The 24,100-nt window shown below is 53.0% G+C and overlaps 1 protein-coding gene across 2 annotated transcripts in view; it reads left to right on the top strand.

Moving 5' to 3' along the window:
• RIN3 (Ras and Rab interactor 3) overlaps positions 1 to 16,294 on the top strand; it is a 122,722-nt gene extending 106,428 nt beyond the window's left edge. The window contains exons 8-10 of one of the 2 annotated variants that reach the window (XM_082384495.1): positions 6,460 to 6,591; positions 11,743 to 11,906; positions 15,300 to 16,294. In XM_082384495.1, the coding sequence (XP_082240621.1) occupies positions 6,460 to 6,591; positions 11,743 to 11,906; positions 15,300 to 15,620 (617 nt within the window). In that variant the 3' untranslated portion in view covers positions 15,621 to 16,294. The remainder of the gene's footprint in view (positions 1 to 6,459; positions 6,592 to 11,742; positions 11,907 to 15,299) is intronic. The other variant, XM_082384496.1, reaches the window with a different exon arrangement.
• The last annotated feature ends 7,806 nt before the right edge of the window (positions 16,295 to 24,100 follow it).

Genomic DNA, 24,100 nt, shown 5'->3' with positions numbered 1-24,100 from the left:
TCCCGAATCCTGATCAAGTGCTTCCTCCTCTATAGCAGGCTTAGGGGCCCGTGTCAGGTATGGTGGGGAGTTCACGGAGACAAATGGCTTTGGATAGACCTGGCCCTCTGTCCTGCAGCCAGGAGCAGACTGGATGAGCAGACCGCATGAGGCTCGGTGAGAGCAGTTAGAACTTCTAGAATCATCTCTCCCATTACTTTGACAAACAAGCTATTGCCACCTCTTCAGTGTCTAAGACCTAGCATTCAGGGCTGGCCCTGCTGTTGGGGAGAAATAGCTTCAAACCCAAGAACTCCTCCATAAGATAGGAGTTGGGGGAAGGAAAGAAGAATGCAGCTCACGCAAATGTGGGACTCTTTCTTAAAGAATAAAGAGCAGGCAATATCCGAGAGGGCAGTGAAGGCCAGCGGGCTGCTTTCTTCTCTTCCTTCCAGAGTCTGTGTAGCTGGCTCAGGCAGGGGCAGAGGCGGGGGTTGGGAGACCCCAGGTGCAGGGATCGACAGGCCTATGACATTGACTGAGGGTAGACAGGACAGAGAGGGAGGTCAGTCTGTTGGTTTCTAAAAATCGATGTTAAAAAATCTAAACTGATTTCTGTTGACCAAAGTCACTAATGTTTATTGTAGAAAAAGATGATTAGTATTGTGGTAGATTTCTATGTGGTCTCTTTGAAATAGACATAGATAGGTAAGTAAATAGATAATTAGTTAAGGAAATACTTTCTGCTGTAACAGATGAACCCTGCAATCTCTAACTCAGTACAGATTTATTTCTCACGCATGTAAGTCCAATTGGATGGAGGAGGGTTGGGGAGTGGGGAGCGGGCTCTGCTCCACATAGTCATCCAGGGATCCAGGCTGAGGGAGGCTTTCTAAGTCCCCCTGGGCATTGACATGCAGGTGACAGAGAGAGACAGACAGAGAACGTATGTGCCAGGCCTGGAAGCAGAGCATAACCTTGTTTTTACACCCACAACAGAAATGGGGTTCAGGACCTCTAAGATGTCATGTTCTGAGGATTAGAAGCCACGTTACCCTCCTGTCTTGCATAATAACTATCTGTAACATTTCTCACAGTCCAATAACCCAGAAGCCACCATGTTAATCACTTTCTATCTGTCTCGTCACTGAAACATCACAACCACCCCCACGAGGTGTGGACACTGTTGTTATCCCCATTTTACAGCCAAGGAAACTGAGTCCCGGCAAGGTGAAGCAGCAAGCTCAGGGTCACACCTGAGCAGGTGAGTGGTGGCCCTGGGGCTTGGATCCAGGTCCTGTGCTGGATTGCTGTGTTCTTCTGCCTCTCTAGGGTGACCTGGGGTCAGAGATGACCTCAGGGAGGCCAGGCCCAATCACAGTGGCTTCATGCGTTTTCCAGCCAGGCTGGGACTTTTGGCTTCTGGTCTCCGCACCCACAGCCTGTGTGGCTGACTGGCTTGTGGGCTGAGCTCTCCAAAGAGGAACCCAGGGAGCTGGAGTGATTTCCTCAGGGATCCAGTGTTGCTCAAAGCAGAACTGAGACTTAAGCAGCATCTGCAAAAAGCACAAGCAACCCAAAAGGGTCGCTTTGGGAAGCTCAGTGGGAGAGAGGCTGGCTTCTCGTCTCACATCAGCCACAGACTACAGGGAACCTCCCTCCCTCGGGCTCCAGCTCTTTCATCTGTGCATCTGGGAGTTCAAACTAGACCAGTGGTTTTCCAACTGGTCCCAGAGAACTCTCGAGGGACTGGGGACATCTTGCAAGGGGAAGGGGGGAGGAGGGGAAACAGCAAACCAGCCCTGCTGTCCGACTCTGATCAACCAGAGCAGCCAAGTTCTGTATCAGATACCCCTTAACGAAAGGATTCCACTGCAAAAGTAAATTTAAAACCTCCTGTTCTAGAGGCTTTCTACTTCCTGCCATCCTGTGTTTTTATCAGATAAGTTCGTTCATTCAGCAGTTCAACAAACATCTATTGACAGTATGGATGTTAACAGGAAAACCCAGCCCCTGTTTTTAGGATGGTCACAATTCAAGTGGAAAAACAGAGCATTCAACAGGCGACAACCCTGCAGTGAGATAAATGGTATTCATTCATTCATTTAGCAAGTATATTTATTAAACACCTACTACTGTTGAGGCATTGGATATAAACAGTGAGCACGATAAAGTCCCTGCCCTCATAAAGCTTTCATTACCTGGGGAGAGACAGCTAATAAACAAGGAAACAGAAATACAAAATATATCATCAGATGCTGAAACAGGCCACTAGAATGAATAAAACAGGCTAAGCAGTCTGGGGAGTGTGAAGGAGTTTGCTGTTCTGGGTTGGGAGGTCAGGGGAGGCCTCTCTGAGTTAACATGTATTTGTTTTTCCATTCTTCAATGACAAGCCCAGGGAAACCCGTTATAAGGGCACTGAACCTAGCTGGTGGGGAGTGGGGGTCTTGGGTTAAAACTTCCTGGAGGAAGGAAGTGGCTTCAGGTGGGAATCGTGGCAGAGGGTTAGGGCCAAAGCAGATCACAGTCGTGGGCCATGTGCTGCCCCAGGATCGTTGCACCAGCCACGCCCACTTTCAGTAAGAGCCCGGTCAGCACATTCCAAGGGGCAGTTATGATAAGATGATAGATTCTTTCCTCTAGATCGGGGTCTGCAGGCCAACTCTGGCCTGCCACCTGATTTCGTAAATAAATTTTTATTGAAACAGCCACGTTCATTCATTTACACAGTGTCTCTGGCTGCTTTTGTACAATGGCTGAGTTGAATAGTTGGGACAGAGACCATGTGGCCCATGAAACTAAAAATATTTACTATCCAGCCCTTTACAGAAAAAATTTGCCAACCCCTCTTTTAGAAAATGCTTCCTAGAAGACAAAACTTTATTTTTAATCCAGCCACTTGTTCGACGCTCACAAGGGCTCTGAGTAACAGACCGAGTTTTGTTATTACTTCTGGTTTGCAGATAAGAAAAGTGAGGCTCAGAGGTAGTGGCCCCAGATCACACAGCTGGTTAAGTGGCCGAGTCGGGGGCCTCCTAATCCAGTGTCCTCACGGTTTGTGTGACCCAGGTGTGCATGCTTTAGCTCATTTTTATCAGAGCTCTTCTTCTCCAAAATCCCCCAGCTGATGAAACACGCATAAGGCCCCCAGCCAGCTCTTTAAAATGTAATCGGCTCCCCCAGCACCTACAGATGGAAAACAGATGTGACTTTGGCAAAAAGAAAGCAGGAATCAGCAGGAAAGGCAGGCTGCAGCCCAGCAGGCCTTTCAGAGGTACAGCCTGATGGATGCGATCTCTGACCCACGCAAGGCAGATGTTTCGACCACAGGTGAATTATTTTGCAGCTGTGCCCCAGCCTCCCAGTGCTGCTGCCTGAGGCCCCACTGTGTGCAGGGCTGAGCCCCGAGCCCTAAGCCTTGGGCTCCAGGCTTCAGGGAAGGAGAATGCAGCCCTAACTATCCCTAGGATATCGGGTGGGAGCCAGTACATTTAAATGATGCTTAAAGCTCGTGTTTGTCCACAAATAGCTCTCAGGTCAGGGATCCTGTGTGGGCACTTCTCACCACATCAGGGAAGAGAGACCCAGATTCTACTGACCAGCTGTGGGGCCTGGAGCACATTTCTCCCATCCGTGAACCTCAGTTTCCTCACAGTGAGGTTGGACTTGATGAATCCAAGGCCACTGGTGTGCTAAGTCAGCGATGATACGAACCATCTCATGGGAGCTAGCCGTCTGCATCTCTTCCCCGCTCCATGTTCATGTTGGTAGCTTGAAGTTGGCCATTGTGGAAAGATTTATGCCATGCAAATTGGCAAACGCTGCAAATCAGAGCTTTTTTTTTTTTTCTTTGGAGAGCCGGTTGTTAAGCATTCCCGTCACACCACTGTCTAAGGCCCATAATGGATCCTAGTTTCCTTGACCATGGCCCCAACCATGGGCAAGACAGAGTGGTGCCTGGTGGGAGCACATGTGGGTCCAGCTCAGCTCACTGTTGGTGTCCTACATCCCAAGCCCTGTGCTGGAGACTGGGAAGGCAGTGATGGGGCAGAGGCTCAGAGAGGTTAAGTGACTTGCTCAAGCTCACATAGCCTCCAACCCTGCCTTCAGGGAGTTCACAATCCGAGGAAAAGGGCAGGCTCTGAAACAGTCAAGGGTATGGGCACTAGAGCAGGAACCATCCAGCTGTGCTTGAGGATGTGGGAGGACAAGGAGAAGTTAGTAAGGGAAAGGTAGGGAGGGCGGTCCAGGCAGAGGGAACTGTGTGTGCAAAGGCACAGAGGAGTGAAAGTGCCGGAAGAGTTCAACCGAGATTCAGCACAGTGGGGTGTCCCATGGGAGTGTGATGGTGGCAGAATGCCATTCTGAGTTGGAAGTTGTCGTTCTGAGTTCCCCCTAATGGGGGAAGGACTCCTGGAGTCTGTGTAGAGGCCCATCCGAGTCAGCGCCAGGCCCGGGCTCTGAGCTCTTGCTGGGAGCTCACTATTCATTCATTCCCTCACCCAGCACCACCTCTGCCGTGCGTGCTCTGTGTACTGGGGAGACGGAGAGGAAGTGCTCACCGGTAGTTGGAGGGACAGACGTGGGGTCGAAGGAGTCCCCTGCAGTGGGCTAGCTGAACGCAGCGTCATGGAACCAAGGAGGTGGGCCCCAAAGCCCTTCCTGAGAATCAGCCGAGATTCTCAAGAAGGGCTTGGGGAGAAGAAGAAAAGGGCAAAGCACTTTCCATTCCCACCGCCCACAGAGCTGCAGTCCAGAGGGCTTCCTTCCCCGTCTCTCTAAGTCCTCAGACCTTGGGCTGGAGCTGGACCATCCTCCTGGCTGAACATCACTGTCCCTTCAAGCAGGGTTTCTCACCTTAGCACTACAGACGTGTGGGGACTGAGTAATTCATCTTTATGGAGGGCTGTCCTATGCGCTGCAGGATGTTTGGCCACATCCCTGGCCTGTATGCCAGTAGCAAAAGCAACTCCAGACGTTGCCAAATGGCCCCCGAAGGGCAAAAATCACCCTAGTTGAGACCTACTGCTCAAAAGCAAATGAACTTGCCTGATTGTATTTTTGGGTGAGCTATTAATACAATACCAAGAAAAAAATTGGTATTCTTGGAGGCGGAGTAAAAATTCAATCAGCTCTTAACCAATGCATGAGTTATAGGTGAATTCCAAAAGGCACAGAACTGTTTCACATCCATGCTGCCGGACATGCCTTGTTCCCTAATTCATAAATCAAACAAGAAAAGAATCTCCCGTGTGCCAGAATTCTAATGATTAAATTATCAACATGGAAGACAACTGCAGGCACAAAATAATCTTTCCCCAGGAACTCTTTAGTCGTGTCTCAGGCTCATAAAGGTTTATGGAAGATGTTCTCCAAAACTGACTAATTCTGTGCACAGAGGCACAAGAACCTTGAAAGAAATGATCAGAGAGCTCAGAACACAGAGCTGGAGTAAGAGGAACGACGTCCTTCCTTAGTGGGCATTTCCGTGGAGGCGGTATAGAGCGCTCCGCTGTAAATCATTTCCTAGAATTCTCACCAAAACCCCATAGGATGTCATGCTATCTGTGTCAGTTCACGTGTGTCTAGAAATGCAGGCTCAGAGAGGTAGAACACTTAGCCCACGATCTTATAGCTGGTAAGGAGTCCGGGTCTGACTCTGCTTTTCAGTGCTGTGTGTTACCAACCCCATCAGCTGATTCATTTTACTGGTGGAAAAACTGAGGCCGCCTGAGAAAGCAGAACGGAGATGTCAATAATAGCTCACTTTTCCATTGCGCTCCATGGGTACCGAATCACTTTCGTATTCTTCTTCTCATTTCATTCTCTCAAAAACCGTGAAAGGCCGTCAGGGCATCTTTTAGGCCCACCTCCACCCCCCTCCTTCCCCAAGGTATCTATTACTGTCAAGAGGCTCTGAGCCCTGGGAACATCTCCCACAAAAACAGTAGTGATAAGTTATTCCTTTCAGAGGTATTTACGTTTTAGAAGAAACCCTAGGGAAAGGGCACTGCTTAACCCAAAAGAATGAAGGTTGGAGGGGAAACTTTAGGCCTGGTAGCATCTGGTCGAGGGAGGGCTTCACTTTTGCAAGTGGAGAGAGAGATGTGTTGTTCCCAAAAGACGTCAGTGTTAGACAGACAGCTGCTTCTGGGTCCATGAATAAGTGTGACGTGAACTTGCCTGAAGGTGTTGCAGGGGAAGAGCTGGGAAAGGGGAAGGGGCTGGGTCTTGCCCACCCAGCAAAGGGCACTTTTCTCGGTTCCTTCTTCCTAAACCCAGACTGTGTCTCAGGCCTCCCGACCAGGCTGATCCCAGGGTCGCCCCCTGTCATGAGAGTCAGGAGAAAACAGGAAGGTTCCTCTTCCAGGGGTGACCACCCCCTACCCAGCAAACCACTGTCCCCTTGCCCTGGGCCGGGAGCGGCTCACAAGGAGAGCCTCACACTCACCACCTTCTGCCTCCTTCCTCTCCCAGGGAAGTTCTACGGGGCAGACGACTTCCTGCCAGTGCTCATGTACGTGCTGGCCCGCAGCAATCTCACGGAGATGCTTCTCAACGTGGAGTACATGATGGAGCTCATGGACCCTGCCCTGCAGCTGGGGGAGGGTGAGTCACCACCCCAGGCCCATCTCCGGAACCCTGGAGCCCATCGCCCACTCATGACCCAGCCACACCAAGGGCTCACTGGAGGGCCCAACAAGCACCTCCTGGATGCCAGACTCCACTAAGCCCTGGGACACGACAGTGCCTGACACAGCCCCTGTCCTGGGGGACTCAAAGACTAGCAGGGGAGCTGGACCAGTAAAGAGACCTTGTCACCTATGCTAGACAAGGGAGGCCCAGAGAGTACCAGAGCACGTTACTCAGGCTGTGCAATCAGGGAAGGCTTCCTGGAGGAGGTGATGCCTGAGCTGGGCATTGAAGGATAAATAGGGGCCAGTCAGATAAAGAAGGGGGAGAGGCAGTCTTCGCAGAGGGAACAGCAGTTGCTGGCAGTGTACAGGATAAGGGAACAATGGTCAGCTCTTAGGGGTGGCCCTGCGGACTCAGCCCCCTGCTCATCCAGATCTGGGCCAGGTACCCGTCAGTGGGAGGAGGGTCATGCTGTGGTGTGGGCAAGAGGCCATGCACTCTCCTGTAGGATGATGGCAGGGGTGTAATTTGTCCCACCCTCATCTTCCCTTCCCTTTCCTCCTTCCTACCACTTCGTCCCATACACTTAGCCTCAGCCACCCCTCCACCAAGAATCCCTGAGGCGCAACCAGGCCAGATAGCGGTTCTGAGGGAGCCCCAGGCTCCCTCTGAGACACTACCCCCAAAAGGGTGGAGAGACTCTTAGGCCCCCAGTGGCCCCTTTGGGCTTTGTGGTTCTTGAGATAAGCTGGCCCTCTTTGCATCTGTTTGCATTTTTAGACTGTGTCGGTCTCTGGGGGGGACAATATGACGTGGCTGGTTCTGTGAGTTCTTGGAAGCTCAGGGGAGCGTGTAAAGCCATGCAGGACTGGCCCGCCCCCGTGGATTGTTGTAGGGTCATAGAGAGTGTCAAGGAAAGAGCCCTTTGGCGGGTGGAAGGATGGAGCGAGGCTGTGGGGCTCTGCACTTGATCTCAGCACTGGCCGGCTCTCTGGCAGTGGTCGGCCCTGCCCTGGCCACCGTGGCTCCTGTTCCATCCACAGCCTGCATCCTTGCTGCCAGACGGGACTCCAGGCCAGGCGCAGTGGCGAATAGGGACAGGACAGGGACATCCTGGGCCCAACTACCCTCTCCTTATGGACCTGAAGCCCCCCACCCCAAATCTGCCATAACCTCCTGCGATCCTTCTTCCTGTTCCCGAAACCCACAGGGGGTTCGAGTGGGAAAGCTGAGGTCCTGCAGGCAGGAGAGCTAGTCTGTTTGGGGCTACATTAAGTATTTTTTAAAATTGAAGTATGGTTGATTTACAAGATTGTGTTAGTTTCCGGTGGACAGCAAAGTGATTCAGTTATATATATATGTTTTTCAGATTATTTTCCATTATAGGCTATTACAAGATATTGAATATAGTTCCCTGTGCTACACAGTAAATCCTTGTTGCCTATCTATTTTATGTGTAGGGCTACATTAAGTACTTTTGAGGCAAGCCAAGTACAAATGAATACATAAAGATCTTAAACATTTCACACTTTCTGACCCAAAGCTGCCTGAATACCTGCAGCCTACCCCTTTTAGACTTAAGGGTCAGAGCCCCCGCCCCACCTCTGGACCTGTGGGGAAATTTCTAAGGAATCTATGGGGTGTTTGCTGGAAGAAAAGATGGCAGGGCAGAGCCTCGCATGCCACCACATACCACCCCTCCCAGCAGACCCTGCCCAGGGCAGCTCTGAGGACCACGCTGCACACGCCAGCAGGTGGGTTGGGTGGCACGGGCGCCTCTCTCTCTTCCTGTGCCCACAGCCAGGGTGGGAGGTCACAGCGTCCGGGACAGCCCAGCCTCACAGGTGTTGGACTCCGACAGAAGGATGACTTGGGGGTCTCCAGCATGGGCAGGAGCTTCCACCCAAGTCTACCAGCTGGTAGACCTCCATCTAGACATATCTGGGCCCAAGAGCAGGAGGACAGAGCGCCAGGGGGGCAGTGTTCCTCAGTTTCCCCAGCTCCACCCTCCTGTCTCTGCTGGGTGGTGGCCCGCAGGGTGCTCCGTCACCAAAGCCTCTGAGGTGCAGTGAAAAGAGGGGCTTGCCTGGGAGGCGGGGGGGGCGGGGGGGGAGAAGCAGAGCCCCTGCTGGCCAGTGTCCGCCCCTGGTGCTCTGCAGAGTCAGACATGCCCGGGACAAGGGCAGGCCCCTGGGGAGTCCCTGCTCTTGAGAACTTAAGTTACTCCATCCTAAGAGGAGAATTAACACAGGGTGTAGAAAAAAGAGCAGTTTGGAGGCTGGATTTGGTCCCAGTTCTGCCTCTGATTGGCTGGAGACCTTGGGCAAGTCACTTAACCTCTCTGGCTTGGAAAAGGGAAGGCATTGGGCTAGATTTGGGGTTTTCAGACCATCTGGGCACCTTCTGCAGAGGCAGCTGGGGGAAAGTGGAGAGCTGGAGTGGGCCTCTGCCTTCTTGTGTTTCACAGTCTGAACAGACAGATCTGCATTCACCAAAAAGCCTGCAAGACCGTCACATTCTTTCAACTGGTTCCACGTGCTGGAATTTGGCAAAGATTGTGACTGGGTCCCACTTTTTTGCAGCAGGCTTCTGGAGAGTGAGCCATCAGGGACTTCCTATAAGAAGTAGAGAGGACCTGAACACTGGGCTGATGGGACCCTGACCCCTTTCTCCCCCCTCTCTCTGCAGCTCCCACCACTCTGGGCAATTACAGGGCAGATGGGAGACCCAGGCAGCTGCTGGGCACCTGGCTGGAGCCAGCTCAAAATACAAACCTTTCCAGAAGCACCCTCATAGATTCCTTTACCCACATCCCCTCTGCACCCTGGCTGACAGCTGGCCATCCTGGGCTAGTCATATCTTAAGAGAGGCAATGAGGTTTTCCCATCAATGGACAGCACACTCTCCCTGAAGAGAACCCTCGACTCCAAAACTCACAGTGCGAGGAGTTGCCTGCCACCTAGTGGTCATAGCAGGAACTGCAGGACCCCAAGTCCAAGGGAAGTCTACTGGGAGAGCCAGGAGGCTGTAAAAAAAAGCAGGGCTTGAGCAGGCAGGAGTGCAGTGGCAGGGCTTAGAGTTCCTCTCCTTTGCCCAAGAGGGTGGGGAACCTCCAGAGCAGCTCCCTTAGGTCACCTAACCACCGTGCCATACTCACATGTTACCGAGCACTGCACTTTACGTGTATTCATCTCATTTACTTTCCACAACATTATGGATTTTGCAGATGAGGAAACGGAAGCGTAGAGGACACTAACTCACCTGAGAGCGCAGGGCTCTCTGCCAAAGGCTGAGACCTAAACCCTGCTCTCTGACTCCAAAACTGACCATTCACAGCGCACTGCACTCAGCTCCTCCCTTCCCAGCCAGGGGGCTGTGATCACGATGGGAAACAGGACCACGGGGGAATGCCAACTAGAGGACAGGGCTCTCTGTCAGCGAGGGCTGGAGGCACCAAGGAAGGCTTCTTGCACACACAGGCTTTGAGCTGGGCTGGAAAAGGAGACCCATGAGAGGTCTGCTGGCCCTTCTCTGATAAGGGACACCAAGCCAAGTTCCATGTTGGCCTTGATATACCTATTTCAAAAACTGTCTCCTTCCTACACTGCCATGAGAGGGCGAGTGATCCTCTGGCAATAAACCCCTTTACCTCATCCCCCGCCCACCCCAGTCAGGGTGTGAACTTTTCCCATACTGGTTGTGAAATTTGTAGGAATATATAGACAGCTTCATCCAATGGAGCAGTTAGGAATGCTTTGGGCTGCAAATAATTCAAGATGTAACTAATAATGGTTTAAATCAGAGTGAGGGACTGGTTTGTCTCTTGCATCAAGAAGTCCTGGGGTAAGCAGCTGATAATGATGGCAGTTTTTAGCCCCACCATCAGGAAATCGTAGACCCAGCTCTTTCCATTGCTCTTTAGGATGTGAACTTTGGTCTTTGTGCCTATCACCTCTGATCACAAACAGCTGCTGTGCCTCCAGGCTCACCTCTGTGTTCCAGAGAAGAGGAAGAGGGACAGGCAAAAACCAGAAGGGTACACTAACTGAGTCTGTCCCTTGCAAAAGGCTTTCCTGGAAGCGCCACTCAGGGACTTCCACTTACATCTAAGTAGCCAGAACGAGGTCTCCTGCCCTCTACCCTGAACTACAAGAGAATCTAGGAAGTGAGCATTTTCAGTTGAGTGGTGCTTTACCCCACAAAAGTAGAGTTCAGTTAATTAGGAAGAAAGAAAAGATGGGATTTGGGTGGCTCACTAGCAGATGGGCCTCATGTCAAAACTCATTGCCCTGGTACCCAAAGGGCTGGGGAGAGGCTTGGTGAGTGGGAAGGAGGCCCAGGGAAGCACTGCAAGACCTTGGCCAAGTCACCCTGCCCCCTCTAGAGTGAGGGGCGAAACAACGCTAGTGCTTCTCAAGCATTTTAACCAAAGCCTCCAACAAGCCAAGGAGAGTAAACTTGTAAGCATCTGTGCAAATTATTATCTTTTATCTGAAAACTTCATGTAAATTTTGTAGTCTGAACTATTTCAAAGCTTAAATTAGGAAACATTAGGTATTAGGAATATGTGTGAATTAACTTAAGGTAAAAAGAAATGGAGAAATAAACGAATCAAAGTTTTTACTTTCTTTAAATCTTTAAAACATAGTGTGTGATAGTATGACCGTAATTAAAATTTTCTCCACATATTTTTAAGTCGTTTTGTAAAATAGGGTATATATGACACATACAATGAGGAGTCTCCCACCCACCCATGTCTCCAAGGCACCCCTTTCCCCACCCTAAAGACATCCGTGGTTCTTGTGTATCTTTACACTGTAAAACTAAAAACTCATTTTAAAACATCACTTAAATATAAGCAAGAGTTACGTCCCAAAAGGAACAAGCTCTGATCAGGGGTGTACAGATCAGGGCTGGACTTGAGGAAGCTCGTGAGGCTGCGGGGGCGGGGCACAGAGTTGAAGTTGGGCCGGTGACCAACGGGGCGGCAGGTGCCTCCTTGCAGCGGCGGTGGGTGGGGCTTAGAGAGGTGGGCGGGGCGGGCCGAGCTGGGACCAGCCCCCTCCCTTTGGGGGTGGGCGGAGGCGGTCCTGGCTCAGCCTCCACATCCTTTCCCCCCGGCAGGTTCCTACTATCTGACCACCACCTACGGGGCCCTGGAGCACATCAAGAACTACGACAAGATCACGGTGACCCGGCAGCTGAGCGTGGAGGTGCAGGACTCCATCCACCGCTGGGAGCGCCGGCGCACGCTCAACAAGGCCCGGGCCTCCCGCTCCTCCGTGCAGGTGACGCCTGGGACCGAGGGTGGGAGGGGGCCGGCGGACCTTGTCCCCAGGCCATCCCTACTGCCCGCCGGCTAACAAGCCTGACGCCGACTGGCTGCTCTGGCCAGCCAGCCCAGCCCCCAGGGGCGTCCACGTGGGAGGCAAAGGCACCGGCTCTCGCCTGCCAGCGTGTGCCCCGCCCAGTGGCGGTTGGGGGATGGGAGTGCAAGTTAAGGGGTGGAGACTACAAAAGTATCAGCAGGCCTCGGTGGGCAAACATGGTAGGGATATGAGACATTTATCCACTCTTCCTTAGCACCTATGATGTCCCAGCAGGCTGTTAGGGCTGGAGATGTGAACAGTAAGTCGTCCCAGTGAGAAGCCCACGAGCTGATCTACAGCCTTGCCCCCTTGTGCCTGGATAAATGCAGCAGCTGCCAGGGGTCCCCCTGCCCCAAGCCTGCCCCCTCCAATCCAGCCACCCGTCCTTCCCCACCTCTCTCTATACAAACTCAGTATTCAAGCCATTGGTGGCCAGACTCCTCCCCCCCCCCCCATTAGCCCACACACCCCCAGGCTGCATCCAATCAGCTACCTCTAATTCCCTGAACACACTGTACTCAACTCCCTCGGGCTTAGCCTCTGCCCATACTGGTCCATCTCCCCTTCTTCACCGGCTGCCACTGCCCATCCTCAGTTTCTCCAATAGCCCCTCCTCTGAGAAGCCTTCCCTGACACCCCCTCCTGCCCCTCATGCCCTATGGCCTGGGTTAGATGCCCTCCTCTGTGCTTCCTGCGGCTCCTTCGCTCTTTACAGCACATAGACACTGTATTGTAACCATCTATGCATGAAGCTATCACCCTGAGAGAGCAGGGCCCATTGCTCACGTGTCTTAGGGGTCCCAAGCCCAGGGCCTGGGACAGAGTGAGACTGGGGTGCATGCAGAATGGCCAGAGTTAGGACAGTGAGCCAGGCTGCAATCCAGAGCTGTAAATAGCTCTACAGACTCACTTACCTGGCACCCAGAGCTCACTGGACCTGAATCCCATGCCTGGCTTTCCAGATGGCCCTTCTGTAACCAGCAGAGCCCAGGCCTGGGAGGCAAGAGGCTCAAGGTATGGACCCAGCTCTGTACTAGCTTGCTGTGTGACCCCGAGCAGTGTCTGCCCTCTCTGGGACTCAGTTTTCCTGTCAGCACAGGGGGACTCTGGACTATTTGAGCTCTGCCTCCCCAGTACCTGTTCTAGGTGGCCAAGCTGATGTCCCCCCTCCTCTAATCAATGGTGTCTTGATAATGTTTAGTAACTGGTTCTCTGGGGAGGAAAAAAAAAAAAAAACACTCTGATCTCAGCTTCTGTCGATTTCCATGGTATAAATGCTCCCACCATGGCCAATTTCAAGCTACTAACTTGGCATCACTGAACTTGCAGTTGGGAAGCGGGTATGAGCCAGCATGAGTTGGCAAGTGCCAGCTCCAGCACACTACCACTGCCCACCGCCTCCTGGGACAGCTGTCCCTCCACCAGCTCTTGGAATATGGACACTCTTGGTCCAAGCCTGACCCGGGCATTCCTTACTTCTTGCTTCCGCCCTGTGGATTCCCAGCGCTGAGCCAGGCAGAGCGTCAGTGCCTTCCACTTAGGGAGGCAAAGCTCAGGAAGAGGCTTGGGATGAGGAGTCTTCTCGGCACTCTTTCCGGGGTATGGGGAGGTCACCACCCCCTTCCTCCTCCCCCAGTGCCTCCTCTGCACCCCATGCCCTAAATCCCTCCCCTGGGAGTGAGAGCCCAGAGCTTGACAGTCATCAGGTGTAAAGGGCCCTTGGGAGGCCTAATGGGGGACAAGGAGAGCACAGGCAGCCACGGAGACCCAAGGAACTGGGTGGGCTTTCCTCTCCCAGAAGAAAGGAGTGATCCCAGGGACCCTTGACACAGAGCCTGCCCTTCACATGCACTCACTGCTCTGCAGCCATAATTACCACCATTCTGAAGTGGTCATCGCCCTCATAGTCGTCGTCCTCCTCCTCCTCATCGGGAGACGGCTGTGCTGCCACCATCCTTCCACAAGGGGGCAACCCTGCACACACCACTTCCTACCCGTCCTCGGTCCTTGGGGAAAAGGGGACTCTTCCAGGCTCTGAGCTAGTTTTCTTTTTTTTTTTTTAATTTTATTTATTTATTTATTTATTTATTTATTTATTTATTTATTTATTTATTTAATTTATGGCTGTGTTGGGTCGTCGTTTCTGTGCGAGGGCTTTCTCTAGTTGCGGCAAGTGGGAGCCACTCTTCATCGCGGTGCGCGGGCCTCTCACTATCGCGGCCTCTCCTGTTGCGGAGCACAGGCTCCAGACGCGCAGGCTCAGTAATTGTGGCTCACGGGCCTAGTTGCTCCGCGGCACGTGGGATCCTCCCAGACCAGGGCTCGAACCCGTGTCCCCTGCATTGGCAGGCAGACTCTCACCCACTGCGCCACCAGGGAAGCCTGAGCTAGTTTTATGTGCTTCCACACAGCCACGGAGTAAGGACTGGTTTTATCCCCAGTTTACAGTTGAGGAAATGGAGACTCAGAGGGGTGTAGGTCACACAGTGGGAGCAGATTCAAAGCCAGGCAGGGACTCCTTCCACCCTCTCTGGTGGAGGAAGGTGTGAGTGTGCTGTTCTGTGCGAAAGCTCCCATCCCCAGCCTCGCAGGCGTCGCCTCACGCTTGCCCACGTAGCTTATGAGGGGCAACTCCTCCACCTGCCCTAAAGCCCCCATCCTTCAGGCCCGGCTCCCCAGTCCCTTTCCCCTAAGTCTTCTCCCCCGCCCTTCCCTGCCTGCCTGCCCCGCCTCGGAACACCAGGCTTCTCACCCCCAGGCTCTTCCAGCCCTAAGGCCTGAACTGTTCTGCCTGTCTTAGCTGCCCCAGCTGAGCCATGGGATGCTGGGGGGGGGGGGTCTGAACCTCTGGTTTTATTTATGCTGCCCTGCGTGCCCAGCATAGAGCTTGGGACGAAGAGGGGCTCAGGGAGGAAGAGATGAGACAGTGAGTGACAGATGAGTAAACGATGGCGAGCCCGTGGACTGGCCACCAGGGGGCGGGCGCTCTCACTCATTGCCGAGACTGCAAGCCAACCCACTGACCTGGAATGGTCGGCCCCATCGAGAGCTGAGGCTCAGAGAGGGAAGGCCCTTGCCTGAGGTCACACAGCAGGGTCAGCTGCAGGTGCCCTGACTGCCAGCCTCACGACCCCTCCTGCCATCCATCCGCTCTCTACAGAGAGGACCCTGGGGTACAGAGAGGACAAAGGACTTGTTCAAGACCACGCAGCTCCTCACTCCTGTCCAAGCTCCCAGCATCGGGGCGGGGGTGAGACCCGACGCCGGCCTGGCCCCGCCGGTGACCCACGCCCCCTCCATCTCGCCCCGTAGGACTTCATCTCCGTGTCGTACCTGGAGCCCGAGCAGCAGTCGCGGACGCTGGCGTCGCGGGCGGACACGCTGGCCGAGGCGCTGTGCGCTCAGTGCGCGGAGAAGTTCGAGGTGGTGCAGCCCCAGGACCACCGGCTCTTCGTGCTGGTGGACGGGCGCTGCTTCCAGCTGGCCGACGAGGCGCTGCCGCACCGCATCAAGGGCTACCTGCTGCGGAGCGAGCCCAAGCGCGACTTCCACTTCGTGTACCGGCCCCTGGACGGCGGCGGGGGCAGCGGGGGCCCGCCCTGCCTCGTGGTGCGGGAGCCCAACTTCCTGTGAGGCCGGGGCTGCAGCCGCTCCAAAGGCAGTGTTCACCCAGGCGGCGAAGCCGTCAGAAGACCCGGCCCGCGCCCTCACCCCACACACTCACACGCAGCCGCAACCACACACGTGCGCGCGCGCACACACACACACACACACGCACACATTCTCCCAACAGGGATGCCCACACGTCACACGTGCTCACAACCCACTGAGCGCGCGTAGACCAACGTGGCACTTAAGCAACGTGATCAGTGGCCCCCAGCGTGCTTCCTGAAGGAGAGTCATAGCCCCCTAGAGGCCACGTTCTTCATTAGGCAGAAAGGGAAACAGGCTCAGAGAGAGAAGGGACTCTCCAGCCCCCTGAAGCAAACAGAGCCCAAGCCCGGCCCCTGTTCACACACAGCCCCTCAGGCCACTCCCTCTGCCCCTGACCCCCATGCCCACCCGATCCTCAGTCTTTCCCGGGGAGGGCTTCCCGTCTCCCCAGGACTGTCCTCAGGAGGAGTGGCCTGGCCCCAGCTGCTCCCACGCCCCTCTTCCCACAGGATGGAGCTGGGATGCTCTGGACCCTCCCAGCATCTCAGGAGCATCTCAGGGTGTGTGAGGAGACAGCCCTCCCCCGACCCCTGCATAAGAGCCTGCGCTTGGCTCTCAGCACCCACAGCCCCGCCTCAGCTCCCAAGCCCCTCCAGGAGCAGCCAGACGTGCACTGCGACCTCCAAGTGAAGCCAGCTCCGTGGCTACGTGGGTGAGCGCAGCCTCGGCCACGGGGGACATTGACTGGGCCGTTGCCTTGGGGGGCACCCCAGGGCTGTGGCACCTGTGGCAAGAGGCACTGTGTGGGGAGTGTTTAATAAAAGCCCTTTTGAAAAGGCGTCTTCTTTTCTCGGGCTAGAGCTCTGCTCAGCCAGCCAGGCCCCCCATGAACAGCCTAATCCCCTTCCCGGGTGGAGTACAGAAGACCACCTCCTTGCCACCGAGGGCCCTATGTTTTGACAGAATCTGCAGCATACGCTCAACCCTCAGGGCCCTGGCCCCTGTCTGCCCCTTAGCCTGGTCATCTCCTGTCTCCTCCCCCACCATGGTTCCCATCATTCCTGCCTCTGCCGCCTAGCCCAGGAATACCGTTCCATATAGTCTTTGCGTGGTCAAACTCTTCTTTATCCTTCAAAGCCCGTCTCCTCCCCCTGGAGAAAGTCAGCCTTCTCTGACTTCCTAGGCTGGCCAGATGGTCCTTGTCCATGTCTCCCAGCCCCCTCGGATCATCTCTCTCACAAGAGATAGCTCATCAAATTGCATTTGTCTGTTGATATTTCTGCTTTCTCCACCAAATTTGGACCCTTCATGTCTGTGTCCTCAGCATTGATTAAAATATGTGTTTGTTGAGTGCCTGTTAAATGTCAGCACTCTTCTAGGCCCTGGGAAACAGCAGAGAACAAAACAGATGAAGTTCAGGTGGAGCCCCAATGTGAACAGCAGTGAGCGGTGCACCCAGGGCAGGTCGGCTGGACTTACCTGGATTATACTCCTGGGCAGCAACCAGCTCATTCAGCCAGTCAACAAACATCTGTCGAACTCTGGCTCCAGGCCAGCCCTGTGTGAGATGCAGGGATTGCTCCAGGATGCGGCCAGCCAGCCCTGGAGGACTCTCCAGGCCGGGGCTCAGTATAACAGACATGACGGAACAGACAAACAGCTTCTGATCTGAGGCTACCCTCAGATCAGAAGCTGAGGGTAGCCGGCTCTGATCCCAGGTTGCCCTTTCCTTCCCCATCCCCCTACCCACCACCCAGTGCAGACACTGTTCCCTTCCTGAGCTTCCAATGCTCCCTGCAGCCCTGAGCTGTGCTGGCCATACAGCCTCGTGCCCACAGCTGTACGGCAAAGTGCCCACTGCCTCCCACTAGACCTGAGGCTGGTGGGGAACGTCAGAGGCAGGTCCATTTACCCGAGCACCCTCTTGGCCAAGTGGGGCCCAAACCTGGGGTGGGGTTGGAATTCAGAGCGTGGATCGGACACCAGCCCAGCCCTGGGAGTCTTCTGTACAGCCAGTGAGCTGGACCGGGGACCACTGTAAGAGCACTGTGTGTGTGTGTGTGTGTGTGTGTGTGTGTGTGTGTGTGTGTGCGTGCATGTATGTGCACAAGCATATGTACTGGGCCCACCGTCCTGGGGCCTCTCCCATCAGGAGAGGCCAGAGAGCAGGAGGGGTGGGGCTACCTGGACCCCTGTCTTCTGGATGCCTTCTCCCCCCGGGGAGGTGCGGGGGCCCGATTCAGGGCGCAGAAACAGCCTCGCATGTACGGAGCCCTCACGGGGCTGCCTGGTGCTGGTTAGTGGCTGCCCTGTGTGATTTTCTTTAATCCACACACCAGCCCCTTGTGGGAGATATTTATGGATGAGGACGCGGAGGCTCAAAGGAAGGGGGAGAATTAGTCTACTTGGGCGGCCTTAACAAAATACCACTGATGGGGCAGCTTAGACAACAGACATTTATTTTCTCACGGTTCTGGAGGCTGGAAGTCGCAGATCAGGGCTGGTTTCTCCTTGGCTTGCAGACAGCTGCCTTCCCGCTATGTCCTCACACAGCCTTTTCTCTGGGCCTGAGCAGCCCTGGTCTCCTCCTCTTCTGAGAACACAGGTCCTATTGGATTAGGGCGCAGCCATATGACCTCATTCTACCTTAATTAACCCTTTAAGGCCCTGTCTCCAAACACAGTCACATTCTGAGATGCTAGAGGTTAGGGCTTCAACACATGAACTTGGAGGGATCACAACTCGGCCCGTAACAAGGGATGACTTGCCCAAGGTCACACAGCTGGTTAGAGGCCAAAGTGAGGTTTGAACTCAGGGCTAACCTACCCCCAAATTCAGGGCTCTCTTTTCTACCGGGTGCAGCATCCCAAGTGACCTGTTGGTAGGAAACCAAAGTCAGATGAGCCTCGCCCGCCAGGCCCGCTCTGGGCGAACTTGCCTGAGGCCATGGTGAGTGTCGCAGGGCTGACCTGATCCAGAGGCCCAAGATGCAAGTGAAGCGGCCTGGTTTCCCCACAGGCCCCGAGCAGGGGGTCCTTGAGTCCAAGGGTGATGGGGCCACAGGCTGGGACGTAGGACAAGGGCTCGGCTGTGTGTCCTCCCTAGTGTCTGTCCCCTCTCCCCTGGGCCGGCTGGCTCCCTCCTTCCCTGTGCTTTTACTGGCCCCCTCCCCTGCCCCCTGGCCTGAGGCTGGGACTGGAGCCAGCGGTGCTGGGAGAAGCTACGAGGGCTTCTGAAGAGACCAGGGCATGCCCAGGCCCTGCTGCTCCTCCGTCCCCAGGGCCTACCAGTGACAGTTGGGTGCAAAGCCCTGCCCATCATGAGAAGTCCCAAACTGCCCCTGCAGACACCTGGCCCACGATGGCCTCACAACACCTTAATGTGTTGAATCCAGGTCTCCCTAGTGTGAGCAAGTCTCTGCTGGGGGACAAGGGATGGTCCTGCAAGGGAGGTGGGCAGAGAAGAGCAGAGGCCCTGAGAGGGAGGAGGGGAGGGTCCTCTGGGTGCAGTGGAGACGCCTCCCTCCCCCACCCACAGACCAGCCTGTCATCCCCACTTGGCGGCGGAGGCTGTATCTGGAAGGCACGGCACCCGGTCGCAGATGTGGTCGCCGTGTGCGCACTCAGCTGGCCGGAATCCAGGAACTGGCCACCTCCTGCTCTGCAGGGTCATCTGGGACGGGGAGGCGGGGGAGCAGCTGGGGCAGGAACTGGGCCCTTCCTTCGCAGGAAGGTCACGTGGAGCAGGGCTTCGGGGAGAAAAGCACTGATTCACAGTGGCTGTGGCTTTTCCTCTTCCCCAGCTGTCAGCTATTTGCTGCAAGACAGCGGTTTCCCAGGAATGCCCTCCAGGAAACCTCTTTGCTGCTGACGCAGCCCTCAACCAAAAGGGAACTCTGAAATCTGTCTTCGAAGTCGGAGAAACTGCTCAGCTGGAAGGTGGGAAGAACCTCTACTCGTAGTCAGGAGACCTGGGCTCCAGGCCAGCTGCGAGCCCTCGGCAAGATGCTCAACATCTTTGTGCCTTAGTGTCCCCATTCTTAAGAATGCTCATGGCCTGATCTCCCAGGCTTGTCGCAGGGATCAGACAAGCTCCTGGGTTGGGGCAAGAGAAGCCTTAGATCTTTCAGAAAAGGGAAATAAATTCAGAGCTAGCACGAGGGCAGGGAAGTTGTTCACGGCCAAGGCTGCACGGCTGAGGGGACAAGTGGGGTTGAAATCCAGTCTGGGCTCCACTTGTCACCCTGGCACAGGACTGTGTCCACCCAGAGAAAGGGACACCTTTTCCATATGATGGCATTAAATGGTCTATGGGGAGTCCAGGTGAACTCAAGCCTGGGGGCTACCGAGCCAGGCACATATTTTCTGTTTAATGTGAGCAGTGTGATGACAACAGTCAGCACGGGATGTGATGGGGTCCTGAGGGAGGGGAGGGCATGTAACCCACCTGGAGGAAGCAGAGGGCTTCCCTGCAGACAGGGATGCCTGAGCTCGGTCTTGAAGGATAAAGCGTCGGCCAAAAGCAGAAGGGAATTGAAGAACCCCTGAAGATTGCTGGAATTCTCCATGGATCTCTTGCATGTCTGGTGAAGACTCACTGACAGCTTTTATTCCAGACTATCTTCTTTTTTTCTTTTTTTTTTTTTAATTTTTAAAATTTACTTATTTATTTATTTTTGGCTGCATTGGGTCTCTGTTTCTGCGCGTGGGCTTTTTCTCTAGTTGCGGCGAGCGGGGGCTGCTCTTTGTTGTGGTGTGCGGGCTTTTCATCACAGTGGCTTCTCTTGTTGTGGAGCAAGGGCTCTAGGTGCACGGGCTCTGTAGTTGTGGCACACAGGCTCGGTAGTTGTGGCGCACGGGCTTAGTTGCTCCGCGGCATGTGGGATCTTCCCGGACCAGGGCTCGAACCCGTGTGCCCTGCATTGGCAGGCGGATTCTTAACCACTGCGCCACCAGGGAAGCCCAAGACTATCTTCTTAAGAGTATTTGACTAGCCTTGGAGGATAAAGATAGTTTCTCCCTTCTGGGAAGAGGGCAGATTTTTTTTCCTGACCAAGATGATAAAATAACGTCTCTCACTTTGGAAGAGAGTGTCTCCCCGCAGGGTAAAAGCGGCACAGGTCTGCTCACAGCCTTCTTCCTCAGCTCAAGTTTTCTCAGCCTGACCCAGACCGACTGTGTGCATAGCCTCTACCAGGGCCCACCTCCACATCCCCCTCAGGGCACTCGGCAGGCAAGAGGAGTCGAAGCAAATATGAAGCACGTGCGCCTGGTTGCCAGGGGTGATGAAGTCCCTTGTCATGGTCCCAGGAGTCTCCTGCCAGCACCTGTGAAACTGTGGCAGGTGACCTTGTTAACGTGCAAGTGGGGTAAAATCTCTGGCTCTTGACAGTTTCTGACAAGGAAGATCAAAGAAAGTGAAAAATCACAGAAAAATGAAATAGGAGTGTGCTGTATGCAGGGTCACCAGTCATTTCCAGATCGCTTGTACATAAAGCCTGAGGCAACAGAGTAGTGGAAGGTGAGGATGAGGGCCAGGCCCTTGAATGGCCCTGTTTGGCAGCACAGGGAGTCTGGAAATTCTCCACCCACGTAGAACAGAACTGGAGGGGGCCAGCCTGGAGGCAAGAGCAGTGAGCACTCCTAGCACTCAGACTGCTGTCTTGAAAGACTATGTCTCATGAAAAGAAACCAGCTTTTCCTGGAGAAATAGCTGATCCCAGCTTTGGGACAGGAAATGTAGAATGAAACATCTTGATACACCAGATACGAAGGAAGCTATGGAAATTTCCTAGGGTCATGTCAAAAGGGCTTGGGAGCCCACCTTTAAGATTCCATCAGCCAAAAATGAACAATTTGAGCTTCAGTACAGAAGTACAATGGATTGAAACCCATTAGACACGTGCAAGGCCTCTGGATCCTGCTGCTGATCTGTCAGAGAGCTGGGCGTCAGAAAAACGTGCTGAACAGCAGCTTGAATATGCAATCAGCAAAGTCCAGACTGAGAAACTCTACAGATCCACAGCCTGGACTCGTCAACAGAAATTGGAAGGGAAAAAAAGGATGAGGAAACCTGCAGAATAAAGACTAAAACGAGTGTCTAGGCATACACACTTGTGATAAAACCACAAAGAACACAAGGAGAGTGGTTACTTTTTGTGGGGGGTTGGCTGGGGAGGTTCTGTGACTGGGATAGAGCACAAGCACGGGCTTCCAGGGTGGCTGGTGAGATGGTTGATTTTATGTGTCCGTTTGGGCCATGGTGCTTACTTAGTCAAATATTATTCTGGATGTTGTGGACTTTTTGGATGATGTTAACATTTAAATGAGTAGACCCTGAGCAAAGCAGATGACCCTCCACAATGTGGGTGGACCCCATCCAATCAGCTGAAGGCCTTAGGAGAGCAAAGACTGACCTTCCCTGAGCAAGAAGGGATCTGCTAGCAGGTGGCCTTTGGCCTAGACTGCAACTCCTCCCCTGGGTCTCCAGCTTGCAAAATCCACAATCATGTGAGCTGATTCCTTCAGATCAATGTCTCTCTCTATATGTATACACATCCAACTGGTTCTATTTCTCAGGAGAATCTTGACTAATACATCTGGTAAAGTTCTATTTCTTGACTTGGGTGGTAGTCACAAGGATGTTCATCTTATAATTCACTAAGCATTACACTTCTTTTGTATGGTTTTCTATATGTTTTTATTTTATAATGAAAAGGCAAAAAAGTATTATTTGTATATAGGTATGTAAATATGTAGAAAGGGCATTCTAATGACGAATACAAACTGACATTTGGGATTTCTGGGGAAGAAAAGGGTTGGCCACGTTTTACTCCGAAAGTTTCTGTACTATGTACCTCTTATGACAGAACGTGTCTGTACATTTTGGATATAACTAGGGAAAAAACGCTGGTCCTAGTTGTGATACACATAGAAAGGTCACCCTTATCAGAAATCTAATAGAAAATGGCTTAATACAAGGGATGGAGAGCCATGTCTGCTGGGGGCCTATGAACCACATGAGGAGAAAGAAAAGTCAAGGCAGTGTGACTTACTTAGGGAACTGTCATTTATTTGAGAAATGAACAAGCTGCTTTTAACCTTTAGAACTATGAACATTCAAGTTACTGCACTTGTTAAATAGTTAAGGATATTTTTGTTCTACAGGGAGGACAAATAATAAGAGAGAAGCAGGGTCACAAAGTAGTTAACAGTTCTAGAAAACAGAAGAACAGAATTTTTACCACCTGAACATTGAGGCCTTTTAAGAGACTCCTTTTAAATATTCTACTTGTCAGTATTCGCATTTCGTTGAACATCAGCCGGCCCTCAGGGCTGCCCATTCTTGAGCTTTAGTGATACGTGTTCACACACCTTACGCTTCTTGTACTTGTTACTTAAATCCCTAAAGCTCCCCCAAATCTGTAGGACAATAAGAGTTCTTTATCCTGGTCACGTGATTGAATGTATTAGGACAACCTCATGGAGAAAGGATAAACTGATGAAAAATGGGCCCATTAGAAACAAAAGTATCACCCTTGAATCTGTCACAGACATAAATAACCCTCTTTGCCAGTATCTCAACTTCCAGTCCGTACCTCCAAATTTTAAAGGCGTCAACCACTGCTAAATAAGACAGGTTTCACTACATAAAGACAGGTGGTCACAAGTGTCATGGTTTAGTGTTCCTTTTTTCTTTGCTCTCTATTTAAACAGTCATCTAGGTATATGGCTTATTTTTAAAAACAACGTTACTGAAACATAATTAGCAAACCACATAATTCCATTTGATGTGTACAAGTCACTGGGTTTTATTTAGTACATTCAGAGTTTTACAACCATCATCATGATCGGTTTCCGAACATTTTCATCAGCCCCAAAAGAAGCCTCATGCCCATTAGCAGTCACTGTTTCCCTATTATTTCCCTCTCTCCCTGCTTCCTGGCATCACTCATCCACTTTCTGTTTCCATAGATTTGCTTATTCTGGACATTAGATACAAGTCGAATCGTATAATACAGGGTCTTGTGTGACTGGCTTCTTTCCCTTGGCTAAATGCTGGAGCTGTAGCAGTGCTTCATCCTTTATGTGGCCGCATAATATTCCACTACGTGGAGAGAGTTAGTGCTACTTTTAAATGTCTTTCACAAACCCACGGTACCACCCCGTGTGGGACACTGGGCCAAGGGAAACAAAGGCAAGGCAGGCAGCCTGTGCCCTCAGAGGAGCTTAGATAACCTCCCAGCCCCCAGGCGTGGTGTAAGGGCAGACCCCTACAAGTGCTGGAAAAGACCCAAGGAAAATGCAAATGCCAACGGACAGAGGAGAGGGGACTTTTGTGTGTAGGAGAGAAGGAAGCTGAGGAAGACAGGGCACTTTCAGATACACCTTGAGGATGGATCAGATGGAGGGAAAGGCACTCCAGGGCACGAGGCACAGCAAGGAGCAAAGGCACAGGAG

The sequence above is a fragment of the Balaenoptera borealis genome (genome assembly GCF_965194805.1).
Source record: "Balaenoptera borealis genome assembly, chromosome: 3".
In the NCBI taxonomy this organism is placed as follows: domain Eukaryota; kingdom Metazoa; phylum Chordata; class Mammalia; order Artiodactyla; family Balaenopteridae; genus Balaenoptera; species Balaenoptera borealis.
The sequence above is the reverse complement of the archived record's forward strand: the minus strand, read 5'-3'. Positions and strand labels throughout refer to the sequence as shown.